General features: G+C 39.2%; 1 protein-coding gene across 5 annotated transcripts in view; it reads left to right on the forward strand.

The window, feature by feature from the left end:
- Window positions 1–17,583, forward strand: part of LOC126188995 (negative elongation factor D) — a 235,693-nt gene that overhangs the window by 101,594 nt on the left and 116,516 nt on the right. For all 5 annotated transcript variants that reach the window (XM_049930797.1, XM_049930795.1, XM_049930796.1 and 2 more), the window contains 3 exons: window positions 7,295–7,425; window positions 7,527–7,714; window positions 12,623–12,878. In XM_049930797.1, coding sequence (XP_049786754.1) covers window positions 7,295–7,425; window positions 7,527–7,714; window positions 12,623–12,878 — 575 coding nt within the window. The remainder of the gene's footprint in view (window positions 1–7,294; window positions 7,426–7,526; window positions 7,715–12,622; window positions 12,879–17,583) is intronic.

The following is a 17,583-nucleotide window of genomic DNA, read 5'->3' on the forward strand; positions in this document are numbered from 1 at the left end:
TGTACATGTTTCTGCGCATCAACGATTTTTCCAAAATATGTTTTTTCCCCTGTGTTTCGTTTTCTAAAGTGCCAGGAAATTCTACGCCCATGTATAAAGCCATAATCATTCAAAGTACTGATAAGTTATACAGTTCCGAGAGAAAGTATACTGTCAGTTAATAAGGAAAAAGTATGTTTTCACCCGGGACAAAGTGTAGTTTTAACCGGGAAATATGGGAATTTTTTTCCCTTGTCCACGTATACACCTTGAATATCACATAATATCTGTAAAATAATAGACATAACACAGTGGAAAATAACTGACAATAACAAACATATTAGAACCAACATTTTTTTGGCAGTCACCTATAGTTTGGTTGGTATTTTAACTCTGTATTGTGACTCCAACAAAATGCGTATTTTTCTCACTAAATGTGTTTCGTTTTATTGAAATAAAATAACATCATTGGACTTAATGAAACATATGTACCATTTGGGTTGCCTTTTCTATCTAAAAACAGTTCATTACAGAAAATGTTGATGTTAGTACTTAAGATTTTCACTCACCTGTTTAGAAATAAAGAAGTCCTTAAATTTTTTTGTCAACTTATGGCTTTACTTACTCTTAAGGTCTCAAAATTTGTCAGGGAAAAATGTTGAAACTTGTCTGGAAGTCAAGGAAATATCATGGAATTTCACTTGGAGAAACTTGAGGCAACCCCATTAAAAACAAAATGTACAGAGAGCTTAATGTCTTTTTGAAAATACAGAATAATCAAGCAGATTAAGTATACTACAGCCATCTGTTAGGCTTTACAGAAATTAATATGATATAAAGGACAGAATGACACAGAAAAAAATTTACGAGCAGCTTTAAAGCCCAGAAAATATTTGCGTGAAGGTAACTTCAGCAACAAAATATCTATGATATTAGAAGAAAATAATGTTTTGAAACCAGAAGCAGGTAAAATACAGTAAAAAATAGAGGTTGTTAAGGCTTTCGTGGCCACTTGTTGACAAACTGCCTATTGGCTTCTGTCTCGGGTTCTTCGGCCGACGTTCATCTAATGATTTTTCTGACGTTTCGCCAGCACGAGTGGCTGGCATTGTCAAAGTTTCACCCTCCATTGCCGGTGGTGAACTGGAGCCGAGCTCGCGGCCGCAGACTATATGTACCTGGCGCGCCAACGTCCGAGGGCTTCTCCGCGGTCATTTTCGGTGCGGTTCTCCTCTTGCTACCTGCAACGGTCGTTCGCTGCAGTATGGGAAGCCAGGACCCATTTACCTTAAGGCTTTCCTCTTTCTTGTTGAAACTGTTCGCGTGTTTTTGTATTTCTACAGCTTCTCTGAACAAGCGCGTGTGATAGTGCTTCTCTACAGCCAGAACTTCCGTGTCGGCGAATTTTATTACGTGGTCGGTCTCATTCCGTGCGTGCTCTGCCACGGCTGATTTCTCCACCTGCCCCAGCCTGCAATGTCGCTTATGCTCTTTGATCCTGGTGTTAATTGATCGTCCAGTCATTCCGACATAAACTTTTCCTCATGTGCATGGTATACGGTATATTCCCGACATTGCAAGTGGGTCTCTTTTCTCCTTTGCCGATCTAAGACACTCTTTGATCTTCCTTGTCGGTTTGAAAATCGTCTTTACACCATGTTTGCGCAATATACGGCCGATTCTGTTCGTCACTCTGGGAATGTATGGCAGAAAGGCCGTAGCCGACATTTCTTTTTCTGGTTCCCTACTTTGCCGAGTGTTTGGCTCTGTTACACTTTTAATGTAATTTGTGGAGTACCCATTGCTCCTCAGAACAGTTTCCAGGTGTTGCAGTTCCCGTTTGAGGTGTTGCGGCTCACATATTCGTCCTGCTCTCGTTAAGAGCGTACTAATCATGCCTCTTTTCTGGCTCGGGTGGTGGTTTGACAGTTTGTGAAGGTATCGGTCCGTGTGTGTCGGTTTTCGATAGACGCTGTGTCCCAGGTTTTCGCCTTTCCTTGTGACCAGCACATCTAGAAATGGCAGTTTCTTGTCCTTTTCTACTTCCATGGTAAATGTTATGTTGGCATGGAGGCTGTTCAAGTGTCTTAGGAAGTCACCGAGCTGTTCTTCACCATGGCTCCACACCACTGTTCTGAAAAGCAATGGGTACTCCACAAATTACATTAGAAGTGTAACAGAGCCAAACAATCGGCGAAGTAAGGAACCAGAAAAAGAAATGTCGGGTACGGCCTTTCTGCCATACATTCCCAGAGTGACGGACAGAATCGGCCGTATATTGCGCAAACATGGTGTAAAGACGATTTTCAAACCGACAAGGAAGATCAAAGAGTGTCTTAGATCGGCAAAGGAGAAAAGAGACCCACTTGCAATGTCGGGAATATACCGTATACCATGCACATGCGGAAAAGTTTATGTCGGAATGACTGGACGATCAATTAACACCAGGATCAAAGAGCATAAGCGACATTGCAGGCTGGGGCAGGTGGAGAAATCGGCCGTGGCAGAGCACGCACTGAATGAGACCGACCACGTAATAAAATTCGCCGACACTGAAGTTCTAGCTGTAGAGAAGCACTATCACATGCGCTTGTTCAGAGAAGCTGTAGAAATACAAAAACACGCGAACAGTTTCAACAAGAAAGAGGAAAGCCTTAAGGTAAACGGGTCCTGGCTTCCCGTACTGCAGCGAACGACCGTCGCAGGTAGCAAGAGGAGAACCGTACCGGAAATGACTGCGGAGAAGCCCTCGGACGTTGGCGCGCCAGGTACGTATAGTCTTCGGCCGCGAGCTCGGCTCCAGTTCACCACCGGCAATGGAGGGTGAAACTTTGACAATGCCAGCCACTCGTGCTGGCGAAACGTCAGAAAAATCATTAGATGAACGTCAGCCGAAGAACCTGAGACAGAAGCCAGTAGGCAGTTTGTCAAAAAATAGAGGAATTAAAATTCTGCCACCAGTGGATTTAAACCATTGAAAAAATTTGTGTTACGTAATTGTAACGGTTCATTGAGGATGAGGCCATCATTCGTAGAAATATGCTTGAAAATCTCCAGCTCTTTGAGTACATCGAGCCTATGACCTTTCCTTCTCTATGTAAAATGGAAATTTCTTCAGTGTGTTTCAGTATGTGTCCAGAAATTAGCAGATGATCAGTAAAAGTGGAATTGTGTATATTAGTGCCTTGTTTCCCAACAAATGTTTCTTGTATCTGATACTAAAAGACCTTCCAGTTTGGCCTATATGATAAACGGGACATGTATCACAAGTGATTTTATTCATTCCTGAATTGTGTATCGGAGCAACTGTGGATTTGAGATTGTGAATGAGATTTTTTGCAAGCTATTGTTTGTGGAAAAGGCAACTCTGACACCATATTTTTTAATCAGAAGACAATGAATTTTATATGAAACATGGCCTAAAAATGGAACCGAGAAAACACTTTTATACTTGTTAGTGTCAGGAAAAGCACTGTTGCTTAAAGTGGTCACTGTAGCATCAGTTTTAACTTTGACTTGACTGAAGCTACCGATCTCCCCCTCAGATAGTTTTGGAAATATGACTTCAGCACTGTGCCTGCGTCAAGATGATTGAAAAGGTGTGAGAAGGGGTTGCCAAGAGAACAGAGCTTGGAAGCAGCTCTGGCCGGAGTGCGTTGTTGAATGTGACTGAGGCATTTGAGTCAGTACCTGTGGAGTCGGTAGTCAACAACATTGTATCTTTGGCCAAGAGCATGGACTGGAAGTGGATGAAGACCTAATGGAGTTGCAGTGTGTTTGACAGCAGGCACTTGCGGTGAGGAGTTCTTCAGAGGAAGTGGAAGAAGAAGAGGAGGAGGAGGAGGAGGAGGAGGAGGAGGTAATAGCAAAGCAACAATCTTTTGGGTGCAATAAGCGAAATGCTGAAAGCGTGGGAATCGATTACATCATACATTGAAAATAATCATCCCAATAAAGTAGGGGCAACGCGCGCTAAAATTTACGAGATGAGAGTGCAGTGTGGGATTTTTGCCAAGTTTTGAAACAATGGCAGAATCAAATGACTGTAGGTAGCTTCCTAGTAAAAAAGTAGGAGTTATGTTTCGTGAATAATAAAGTACATAATATTGTATGTGTAATTTTCTTTGCATAAATGGCAGGAATAAGATGAAAGTTTAGTGCTTTTTCTGCATGGAACGCATTATCGTATTTTATATTAATTTGTATGGGATCAGTTGTTCCGCTTAACTAGTGTTTTGCATTGTATGTAAGACTCTGGAATAAATTGTGCTCACTATGCGAGGTTCTGCTATGTTGTCGTCTCTTATTTGCAAATTTGTCAATACTTTGATATTTTCATATTTACTATCGTTAATAATTATTTGTTGCTTGTTGTTGGGTTCCATTTTTGACAAACACATGTAATATTAAAATATTTAAAAAACGCTAAATTCATACAGAACCCCCCCACTTTTTTTCCCTTAGAAATTACACTTTACTCGAAACAAGATGGTATGTAATTATGATACTATTATGTAACAAACACTACAAGAATACACACTACAAGGTTGGACTTTGTTGCGTGCTGCGAGGGTTGGGAAAGTGAACAAAGGTGGGATAGTGGTGAAATTGCTCTCACATGCATAAAATTCAACAATACTCTTGATCCTACCTTGAACCTTGTTCATATTTTCTTGTAATTCAGAATTTTGTAATTTCCAGTATATTTGGATGGTGTAAGTGTTTCTTGTTCCCAGTAATTATTAATTGGCTTTTCCATCTTTCTTCCTTATGTACCATAAATATGCAACAAAAAAGGATTACTAGTATAATATCAGTCTCCAATAATGGATTCATATTTTTATTGTACTTATATGTAAAATTTCTGGAGATCGCAGTCCTGTCACGATCGTGATTTTCTAGACTTATTGGGAAAAGGATTTGGAAACTATAAGGAAAATATTATTTAAAGGGTTAGATGATTTGAAGAGTCCTCTGGAGTATTTTATCAGATAAAGGAAGGGTTTTGGCTATCCGAACAGTCACCGTATCTTATGAAGAAATGATTGAACAGGAAGGTTTTGTTGTGAATACATTGATATAAAAATTAAAAATGTTATTATATCCCTTCTTTCGTAATCATTTCTTACACCTCTTCAATATTGTTTCCCTGCTATTACTGGTGTCCTTGTAGGTTCTCATGATTGTCCAAACATTTATTAGGATGTACTTTCATGGATTAATAAATGAATATTCAAACAACTTTTTAAAACTGTCCTGAATATACTCTCACCTACAGCCGTTACATAATACACACATACTTGGTGTGCATACATTCTGTGCACAAGCTATCATATGCACCTGGTCTTTTTGAGATCTTGACAGACAGCTACTAATTAATTACTGCACAGTGGATTAATCATTAATAATCATCTCTGGCCTCGCTATGTTTTATTGTTGTCACAGATGTTATTGCTATCTAACAGTCAGAGAGTACATCTTTTAATCAACTGAAAAATTATTGCCACGTATGTAAATTTTTGTGAAGTTAACAACAGCCTTCCTGATACAGATATTGTTTAATGGATTCATGTTACAGAGAATTATTAGTGTGTTGTTCTATTGTGTAATTCTATTGATGTGGTAGTTTAATTCTGGGTTTAGGTGTAGCATAGTTCATGCTACCATAGTTTGCAGTTAATGTGGAATATTGGTGCACACATGAAAAATTGTGCAAATGTTTTGGTATAGTGTATGGTGGCTTAATCACTGATGGTTCCTTTTAAAGTGAGAAAACCAGCATTCCCATTGCCTGATAGCTGTATAGCTGTGCCAACAGCAGCCACAGATGAATTTCTTTCTCACAGCCTTCCGAACCCGATTTTTTTACACACACACACACACACACACACACACACACACACACACACACACGATCCCAATCTGATGAGAGACCAAAGCTAGAGGTCTCTTGTGGGATCCCAAGTTTACGTTTACTTCAAGCTACTTTAAGTTTTTACAGGTTTCTTTAATTTGCTGTAGAATGTCAGGAGGAAAACTATATTGCTGGCCAGATGATATTGCTGATGGGATTGTTTGGGAAGGAATTTTGATAAAATAGAACCCAAAAAATTATGCATTTCAAATGTGATCACGTCAATTTACAGAGCCACAAAAAATACCAAACTATTCTTTTTATTTGCTTCCTCATTACATTTCATTTTTTATGAAAAGAATGTTGTAGAGCAGAATGCTGTCGAGATCTCAGAAACCAAAAACAAAAAAATACTACTACTTGCAATTTTTATACCAAGTTCATAATCTCGTTATTAGGACTTTTGATCTTATCTTCCATGGAGAGTATTAAACAGTTGTAGAAAATAAGATTTCAGATTTAATTTGCATGCCAACTTAATATGGGCCCATTTTCAATGCACCCCCGCGTTGTCATTTTTTTAAGGGTCTTATATGCTTGTATTGCAAAACCAAATATCCTTTTTTAGGTAGTTCAGATCATGTTCTTGCTGTTGAAAATTATTTAAATGAGTTTGCAGATGCCATTTGTTTGTAAAGTGGGCCACAAATAGCCCTCCATCTGTAAACTGTTGTGAAGCAGTAGGAGAATGAAATTTTATATTGTAAGACCTTGTACTGGTAAGTTTCTTGTGTTTTTGGCAGGCATTTGTGCTGGGTCAGTGTGGTTATTAACGAATTTGGCATAGTTGATTTAAGGGGTAGCCGGATACGCTTCTTGCCTCCACACCATTAACTCCCTCCTCCTCAACGATGGAATTGCATATCCCACAACTGTCTGCATGTAGTGTTATTTAAGCAAAAGTGAACGAAAGTTTTCTGAATCATGTAAATGATGCAGGGCTTGGGTACCAGGCTAATATTTACCTACTGGAATCTGGGGAAACCACCCAAAAGCCACATCCAGGCCGGCCGAAACACTGACCCTCATCATTAATCTGCCAGATGAAATCAGTCTGGAGCTGGTGTACCTTCTTGTCCCAGAAGTGGCACTTGAAACACGCATGGCTGTCCAGGCGGGTAATTCTATACAGTCATATGTCAGTTCCAAAATAAATGCCCACTTGTCATTATTGATACTGATTTTCAGTTTTGTTTTCTGTTCAGTGTGTGGTCTTGTTTGAAAGATAACCTGCTTTTACATAATTTTAATTAGAGCAACTCATAGTTACATTTTTGTCACTTCATAGGTTTGTGAGGTAGAGACATTGTATTGTGTTGTATTATACGTAATGCGCCTGCCTGTCTGTAATACCAACTAGGATTTCAAGTGGAAACTTCATACATTGAACTTCTGTTTCAGAAAATGGTATGTCATGGTCAGCATACATATGTGTACAGCCAGGTATTACTTCAAGTCTTATCTCAAGAACCAAAAGGTGGATCAAACATGAAGCGTCTTTCACAAGAAATAGTAAGATGTGCACAACAGAAGTGAGTATCGTAACATTCTAAGTGGTGTTACTTATTTAGTAATACCAATAAGAGTGGATTAGGTAGTGAAGATTAATAAATCTTTAATGTGTTTTCCACAGTCACCACGATGTTACACCCATCACTATGGCTCTCAATGGAGCATCAGCATATCCTCAAGCATGCCAAGCCTTGACATCTATGCTGTCTCGTAACAGCCTGAATCCAGCAGATATTACAGTTCTGTACAGAAATTATTCTGCAGTTGATCCTCCTCCAATAGATCTCATCAGGACACCACAGTTCCTTGGTAATTATGTTTGTGCAGAATATAAAGTGTGTTAAATAGTGATTCTCTTTTTTTTTAAGTGGAAGAAACTAGATATAACATTACGGTCTCTATGCAGAAACGGTTTGTCAACATTAAAGATGTGGAAATAGTTACTTGAAGGTTAAAAACTGCAAATTTGTTCTTAAAAAAAAGGAAAGTCAACCATTCTCTTATGGTGGATCAATGCATGGCACACAGTAACACTTTACAGAAAACAACATTCGCAATAGCTTTCAAGCTTTTCTAGCATAAGTACATACATCCACTCGCACACCCACACAGACCTCCAGACAAGCACTCCTGTGGGCATGGTAGGACTTATTATTGCAACCTGAGTTTTGAAAGCTGGTGCCTGAGCTGATGGAGATGGGTAGGGGATAGGGAAGCACTCAAGAAAGGGGTAACTCGAAAGAAGCAGAGCTTTTTACAGATGGCTCTGTAGCTGCACAACAATTCTGAAAGAGTATGGAGGGTAGAGGAGAAAGAGGCATAGGAAGAGGGGGAGGTACAGAAAGAGAGGAAGGTGAAGTTGAAGGGGCAGAAAGGGAGGGAAAGAGATGGAGGAAGGGTAAAAAGAGAAGGTGAAATGAAAAGGCAGAAAGGGAGGGGAAGAAAAGGGATACCGTATTTACTCGAATCTAAGCTGCACTCGAATCTAAGCCGCACCTGAAAAATGAGACTCGAAATCAAGGAAAAAAAAAATTTCCCGAATATAAGCCACACCTGAAATTTGAGACTCGAAATTCAAAGGGAGAGAAAAGTTTTAGGCCGCATCTCCAAAACAAAACAAAGTTGGTCCATTGTAATATGAGACATAATTTAGGTCAAATGACTGACGATACAGCTACAGTAGTTCGGTTTGAGTCATAGGCTGAGCAGTTAAGCTTTACCACGTAGCCATTGCTATGCGTCAGGTGCTCCGTCCGTATTTATACAGGTACCCTTCCTTTTTCACATGCTTCATCTGGTTTGAATTGATTGCTTATTTTTCTTTGATCAGATAAGTGCCGTTCTCTTTGTTATAGGTGTTTACGTCACTCTAAGCTGAAAGTGCTTTGCTGTACTGTGTCGTGTGTTGCATTCCGATAATGAGTGTTTACGACCTGTCGCCGCTCGCGGCATGGCTTGCTTTTGTGCGCGCTACCGCCGCTTACAATTTTTTTAAAAAAAGAGGAATAGTCTTATTAGCGAAACAATGGCTAGAGACTGCTATTTGTTGTTACTCACACTGCTGCTTTCTTTGATAATGATCAACAAGAACCAAATAATAGATTGCGTATGGTAGATGTTCTGAATGAGAGTTTAGCGAAAAATTTTCTCCGTTTGAAAATCTTTGCAGACGCCTCTTTAGTACATTACATTCTGCACAGAAATTAGTCATCTTAGATTTAAAAATCTAGTCAATTGCCGTGCTTCATTTCTGACTGTATCAGTATTAGGCATAAGAATAATATGAATATAAACATGACATGATATGTGTGTTCTTCCACGTTTGCTGTTGTCTCACTCTAGTTTCGTAGTTTATTAGGCAGACAGGATTTAAATGAGATAGCAGCAAACACAAAAGAATACATGACAAAATGTTTATATTCATATTATTCTTATGGTGAAGAGAATCATAGAGTTGGCCATATTAACAAACATCCCAAACAGTCTTGCCAGTCGGATTTTCGTAGTACATTGAAATGCTGCTACATTAGATGATGAACAATACGGAATGTGTATTTACTTCGTTGGATAATGTATGAAAATGCCGTGGTCAAAACTCGGGGCGGAGAAAAAAGCTCGTCTTCCACCTTTTTTTACTGAAGCAGAAGTTTTGGCGCCAGTATTTATCTTTGTGCCTGCAAAGCATGCCTGTGTAGCACTACATATATTCAACGGCAGAAGGTAGTTGTGGCGGCACCTACCAACATTTTTCAGAACTTCCGCTTACTTTGCACTCGATTCTAAGCCGCAGGCGGTTTTTTGGATTACAAAAACCGGAAAAAAAAGTGCGGCTTAGATTCGAGTAAATACGGTAGTCTTTACTGGCAGACAATATCCTATACTGACCAGCAATCCTCTAATCATCCAGTGCCACACTGGCCTTGAGTAATTCAACCACATCCTCCGCAAGGGCCCAGACTACCCCTTGCAGTGCCCTGAAGTGAGGAATATTGTATTCAAAATTCCATCCACATCTCCCTAAGTAGTGTTCTGCCACTGACCTAGCCTGCAGAATATCCTTGTCCATCCCTATTCCAATCCTGCACCCGATGGGTCATTCCCTTGTGATTGGCCTAGGTGCAAGATTAGTCCCAAACATCCACCCACCACCCCCTACTGCAGTCCAGTTGTGGCAATTTGCCTTCTTTGTTTCTTCATTTGTTGTCCTCAGTGCTGACATACTGGCTGAAGGGGGGAGGTGCAGTACTGTCTACTGTAAATGATGTAGCCAACAGGTGCACATTTGTGTTTCACGCTTGTTTACTTTCACTTTTCACAACCCCTCATATACACATTTAATAAGGCCAGTACACTATTGTTTAACTTTCGATAAGCCTTATTAATAGTTTTCAGGCGATCATCCACATACTGCTACAATAGTTCAATGTTGAATATCTATGAGCAGAAAACAACATAAGCACATAATTCACAGTGCTTTCGGAATAATCAGGCACGTATGGAACAGACACTGTCATTGTTTCAACACAGGGACTACTTTTGTAACACTTATTTCACAGTTAAGGTGAAGCATTGTTGTTGTTCTAACCAACACAGGTTTCTCATCTGAAACTCAGCCGTGGACTGGCTGTTTTGGGACCAAAAATCGGGCCCTTATATATCCTCACAATAATAGGTGCTGAAACTACACATTGCTCAAAGTTAAATTTACAGAAATTTCAATTAAAACTTACCTCATTAAATTAACTGAATACACTGAAAAATTTGTTCTTATTAACAGTTTCTTCTACTGCAAGAGTTAAGCTGAATTATGTGTTTAAATGATGAAATTAACATATTTAGTCACGTAAACAATACTTTTGACAAAACTGTTAATTACTTTGGAGTTAATGAAGGACTGGTTTTGCTAACATGTTTTTGAATAGAGCCAAATAGATCCTTTAAGAATGCTATTGTTTCCTCTCCCAAATGTTTATAATTGCTACAGAATTTATATTTGTATATATGTCAACAATAGAATTTAAGTTATGAAACAATTACTGATTTCACCTTATAACAAAAGATACTAACTAGGAATAGTTTAAATAAATTAGAAAATCAATTACATACATAAAACTATACACAAAATTAGATCTGATTTTATATTCTTTAAGACTAAGGGCCAACCTTTTTCTTTTATGAAAATGCAGATTATACTCGCGTATGTTAATGGTAATTAGTCAAAATGAAAAAATAAATTTTAAGGGGGCAGATGGCAAAACAACAGGGAAAGTAAAAATATCCCAGCTTGCTCTGTCACACAGTCACAGGAATTTCGTATCCAATCTCACATTCTACTCGCACGAATGGCCACAGCCTAACAGTAAACATGACCGTCCAGTTGCCAAAGTTGCTGCACACCACAACACAAACGACTTCAACAGCTGCTGCACAATGCGAGCTATCTGATACTGGTTTCCAGCACAAGTTTCTGTGAACCATGCAGATGGTAATCATCTCTCCAGCATTTTGTGTGCTCTTGCAGATGCCCCACCTGTTCCCACTGACTCACCTTACTGTTTCCCTCCTATCCACACCACTCCTTCTCCATCCACATCGTGCACTGCACCCCCCCCCCCCCCCCAATATGTGGGTTTCCCTCCCCCTCTCCCTCCCATGTTTTCAACCTCTCTGCCTTTCCGTCCTGCCTCCATCTTCACCTTTCTTTTGTTTGCCCATCTCCCTCTTCCACATCTCGTTTTGTTCTACACTCTGTACTCTTTTAAGGACCGTTGTGCAGCTGCAGAGTCATCTGTCCAAAGATCTGACTCTTTCCTGCTATCCCCTCCTTGCGCCCTTTTCTATCCCCTCCTCATTTCCATCAGCTCAGGCAACTGCTTGCAGTACTCAAATATCGATAATCAGTCTTGCCGTGACTATGGGAGTGTGAGTTTTGGTGTTTGCATGGTTGTATATGTACTTGTGCTAGAAAAAGAGCTGGAGCTCAAAAGCTGGTGTGAATGCTGTTTTCTGTTGCATGTTTCTGTGCTCCATGCATTCGTCAACTATAGGTGAGTAATTGCAATTTCCTTAACAATTTGTCCATTATATTTGGACTGTTGAGCTCCGTGGCCGTGGATAATGATATTTCATTGTAAAAATACAGCAACCAGCCACTTTTTAATGCGTTTTATTTATGCCAATATGCATTTCGGGTTTGCACCCATCTTCAGCTGGCAAATTACATGGATCTTCAGTTACTACAGTAGTACAATCTCGACAGCAGTTTGGATACTGCAGCAGGCCAGTGCAAAAGCAACGATTCCAATCATTTACTACAATTTGGATCGTTGCTTTTGCACAGGCCTGCTGCAGTATCCAAACTGCTGTCGAGATTGTACTACTGTAATAACTGAAGATCCATGTAATTTGCCAGCTGAAGATGGGTGCAAACCCGAAATGCATATTGGCATAAATAAAACGCATTAAAAAGTGGCTGGTTGCTGTATTTTTACAATGAAATATGCAATTTCCTTATTTTGCGTATTGCTCCATTGAGGATTTTCCACTGTTGTTAACTTAAAATTTTGATGTCTATATTACTACTCACTTTGTGAAATACATTTATGCAGCTCTGAACACAGTATGGAGAGGATATTGGTGGCATCTCTCCAGGTCTCTGAATTACTGCTGAATATTGAGATACCAACAATGTATTAATCTTCTATTCTTGTGTTACAGATCTCCTAGTAGACTCTCTATTCAAACCAGGAGTAAAGTTGAATCCAGAACACAAGCCAAAATATATATACCTGCTGGCTTATGCTGCAAGTGTATGTGAAACATCCACCAGGAAAGGTCAGGTTCGCAAGAATATTAATAAAGATGAATTGAAGCCGACAATTCAGGCAATCGAAAAAGTCCATGGTATATGCAACATAAACAAAGGGTCGACTGAGCTCATTGCTGAACTTTCTACACTGTATCAGTGCATTAGGTATGTTAAAAAAAAATTATTTCCTTTTTTGTGATCAATAAGTTACACACTTTTTCCTCAGTATTTGTTCTTACATTGTATTTACAATGTTACATATGTGAGAATGCAAATGTTTAGGTTGTAATTTGTATCCAGAGTGGGAATATCTGTTAAATTTGCCATATGCTCAGTATATGCTACCAGATCATAATTTAAGTCAAATAATGGGAAACCTGGAGCAGAATAAAGCCTCTTCATAAAGCATTCTTCCATCACACATCACCGTATTTTACTCTGTGGAATTGAAAGGTGTATATTTTGTACTGGATGCCATCAAACTATATTCAGCACAGTGCAAGTTGAAATGGTCTGTGATGCCTATCCTGCTCCCAGTCGGTCTGTTTGACTGCTTGCCCCTCTTAAAAAAGAATCTCGCAATTAATAGCAGATGGGTTTATTTGTAGTCGGGAGAACAAGAACTATTCAGAAAATTTGCACTCTTTATTGCCTATTAGCTAATAACTTGCTGTTTTGTGTGACATAAAATTAAATACATAGGATACATAAAACCAATAGACAAGAGACAAGCAACAAAGTACACATTTCTTAGCTCCTAGCATTTTCCCCCCCTATCTAATCATGCTACAGCTTTACATGACACGCTTTCCTTTCTGCAAAAGAATCTATTACCTCATCAAAGATCGTCAACCGATTCACTAATATGAAAAAATCGAAATGTCGTTATCTAATACTGAAAATGGTGTTAACACAAATAATACCCAAGACTGGTGTGGTTTGTTGATCTGATTAAGTCTATTTTGTCACTGCCTGCTAGATAAAACAAAATAGGTCTTTCTAATATTGCAGCAATTTTGTAACACACACCGAATAAGAGAGACTGTTTTCGCACAAATGGCCATTTTTATAACACGACAGAATATAATTCACGAAGTACTAATATCAGATGCCTATTAAGCCTACTTCAAGCAAAAAGCTTTGTTAGGAAATAATTTCACATTTCATTCATACGCACCAGCTTCTCAAGCGTGAGATCGAAAAGTAGTATTACAAAATTTTTATATAAATTTGGAATCGTCTTATTCTTCCATGATTTGTGTGATGTCCCAATTTCTCCTCCTTCCTCGTTCTAACAAACAATCTTGTCATCAGCAATTCTGCAGGTATTCCCACCATTGGCAAAATTTGTTTGCCGATTAATTTCACTAGTCCTGCAGAATGACAGGTTTAGTTATCCTGCGATTGTTTTCCGATTAGGCGTTATTGCGTGTTCGTACAACACGTTTTCTGCGTTACTTCCAGAATAGAGCTTAAGCGGCTGCTAGCCGGGGACTGTACAACTGGTCCTTACTAGTGTAGGGATCTGGCCAAAACTTTTCTGTCAAAATTTCATTTTCTTGGGTACACCGAGAAGATAGTACGTAATCTTTCTCACCAGTTATTCCTATCAGTTGTTTATTTCCATTCTGGTAGTCTGAATCTATGGATTTCGCTAGTAATTATAACAATGCTGATGATTCGCAAAACCAATCAACCACATAATCAGACAGCGATTGGCATTCATCCGTTCGGCTTTACTCCGCTCAGCTTGGATAGCCCCGACCCCTTTCGTCTGCGGAAAGTTTATTTCTAGATGTGACGGGAATTCTCCTAACAGAGACATCATGTACACTATGCACACTTTCAAAAATCAACTTATGATTCATTCAGAAATCAACTTAAAACGTGTTCAAAAATCAACAGGGAAGCGTTTCAAAATAATCGATAGACAAACGTGCGCTGGATGCTAAGCACTTTGTGAAACAAGTTTTTTCTCCCCCCAGAATATGAACTGGGCGCCCCCTTTTCCCGGTAGCATCTAGCTGCATGCTGTGACTGCTTGCACAGCCAACAGCCACATTCCTGTAGCCAGAAGTGGGAGAATCTACTGCTCAAACGTGCCTCAACTGCGCATGCGTATGAGCCTGCTCGTAACAGTTGTGACTTCACGCTCATCGGAGGCAATTTGTTGTTATGAAGCATTGGATAGTCTTCCTAAAGCCTTTGACACATTTTGCTGTTGGCAGACGCTTGCATGAGCACTGTGTGTCATTGTTGTATATGGTGCATTTCCTTTGCAATTAAAGTTATTTTCGTTTTTTTCCTTCGTTTATGTTTTATTGTTGAAGTATTATTCTGCAGTAGCGGGATACAGAAATCTCCTTTGTTAGAGTATCAGTTCTTACCAGTCAAAATTACAAAAATTTAACTGAAAACTAAAACAATTAAAAATTCCTGGAATCCTAAAAAATTCCCAGGGCTTTCCCGGTTTTCTCCCGGATGAAAAAATTCCCGGGTTTTTCCCGGATCTCCCGGTTGTCCCGGATCGTATACACCCTGATGTACAGACCATCATGCACGATCAGTAGTAGCCTGGTCATGTGTGCATCTCTCAAGGAAAGAGGAAGATTGGGAGGGGGGTTCCACTGAGGGCTGAACTGCACAATAGCCCTGGGTTCGGTGTGGGATGGTGGTGGGGTGAGAGGACTGCTGTAGCCTGCTGTAAACCATTGAGGGCTACGGTGGGGACGAAGCTTCTCTGTCATTTCTAGGTCTGCAGTTCCATACAATACAAATACAAGTAGGCTATGCCCATTTGAGTAACCGTAGCCCCCCCCCCCCCCCCCCACAACCCAATGCATGACGCAGTGGCATATGCAGTGTCACCAGCGAGTGGCGTATGCGAAGGTGTACAGACAGGGGTGCATCTCTATGCACTGTACTATTGAACCAGCTGTACATTATACAACCTGTGCATTAAGAAAGAAATTTAATAATTTTTTTCATGGTTAATGTTCCCTGATGAAGAGAAAGATGTTCCATTGTCTACTTCGCCCTCTTATGGGTATTATCTTTATTTTTATATTTTTTTCTTAAGTTGCCTATGTTCTTCTTCAGGGTTCATGCTGTCTCCATTCAAAACACATCATAATCAGTTCAGCAATTTAGTCTTGAAAACTTAACAGATGGAGTTACTTTCACATTTGTAACAGTATGCATTTGGATTGTATATTTTAAAATACACTCATATTCCTAGGATATTCGTAACACATTTCTGTATTTTGCAATGTTATTTAAAAGAAACATAGATTATGCCAATTCATGGTCAATAAAAAGCAGTCTGTGGTTCACCTTCCCCACAATGTTTTCTGTGTGTTCCTTTTTAGATTTGATTGATTTAGTGTGAAACCAAATTTTAATGGATTCTTTTTATCAATCATGTGGATAACCTCACACTTGTTATTATTTAGGGTCAGTTGTCAATTTTCTCACCATACAGATATCCCATTTAAATTGTTTTGCAAGTGGTTGTGATCTGATGACTTTACTAGATGATAAACAACAGTATCCCCTGCAGACAACCTAAGACGGCTGCTTGGATTGTCTCATAAATCGTATATGTAGACACAGAACAGCAGAGGGCAATAACACTACCTTGGGAAATGCTTAAAATCACTTCTGCTTTACTCGATGACTTTGTCAGTTAGTACGAGTTGTGACCCCTCTGATAGGAAATCCTGAAATCAATCGCATAACTGAGACTATATTCCATAAGCACACAATCCGATTACAAGCCGTTTGTGAGATACGGTGTCAAAAGCCTTCTGGAAATCTAGAAACACAGAATGAATCTGAAATCCTTTGTCGATAGCACTCAACACTTCTTGTGAGTAAAGAGCTAGTTGTGTTTCACAAGAACGATGTTTTCAAAATCCATGTTGACTGTATATCAATTGACCATTCTGTTCGAGTAACTTCATAATGTTTTAACCCAATATGTGTTCCAAAATCCCGTTACATGCTGATGTTAATGATATGGGCCTGTAGTTTAGTGGATTACACCTATTGCCTTTCTTGAACATTGGAGTGACCTGTTTAGATACAAATCTTTTGTCTAATGAGCTGTTTTATATGATTGCTATGTACATGGCAACTGTATCAGTATCCTCTGAAAGAAACCTCATTCGTATATGATCTGAACCAAAACACTTGAGTTTATTAAGTGATTTAGTCTGCTTCACTACTCTGAGGATATCTACTTCTAAGTTACTGATGCTGGCAGCTGCTCTTAATTCAAATTTTGGAATCTTTACTTCGTCTTCCTCGGTGAAGGAATTTCAGAAGGCTGTGTTTAGTAACTCTGCTTTAACTGAACTGTCATTAATAACGTTCCTCTGTTATCGTGCAGAGAAGGCATTGATTGATTGTGTCTTACCGCCAGCGTACATACAACCAGAAACTCTCGAGGTATTGAGAAGTCTGCACTAAATTTTGAGCCTCTGTAAAAGATTGCCAATCTTGGGGATTTTGCGTTTGTTTAAATTTGATGTGCTTCTCTCATTGTTTTTGCAGTAGTATGCTGACCTGTTTTGTATATGAAGGGGGATCAGCCCCGTCAATACTATTTCTTTGAACTCAAGCCATATCTGGTATGCACTTACATTGTTAATTTGGATGGAGTGGAGATTATCTCTCAGGAAGGTGTCAAGCGAATTTTTATCTGATTTTTTTAATAGATATATTTTTCATTTATTTTTCAAGGCTTTGGAAGTTACAGTATTCAGTCTCGCTACGACAGCTCTTGTGTTCACTAATCCCTGTATCTTATTAGCTGAGGATTTTTTGGTTCTAAGAGGTCAGGTATGTTTTCACAACCATTTACTATTCA

Source organism: Schistocerca cancellata, chromosome 5 (genome assembly GCF_023864275.1).
Source record: "Schistocerca cancellata isolate TAMUIC-IGC-003103 chromosome 5, iqSchCanc2.1, whole genome shotgun sequence".
NCBI lineage: Eukaryota > Metazoa > Arthropoda > Insecta > Orthoptera > Acrididae > Schistocerca > Schistocerca cancellata.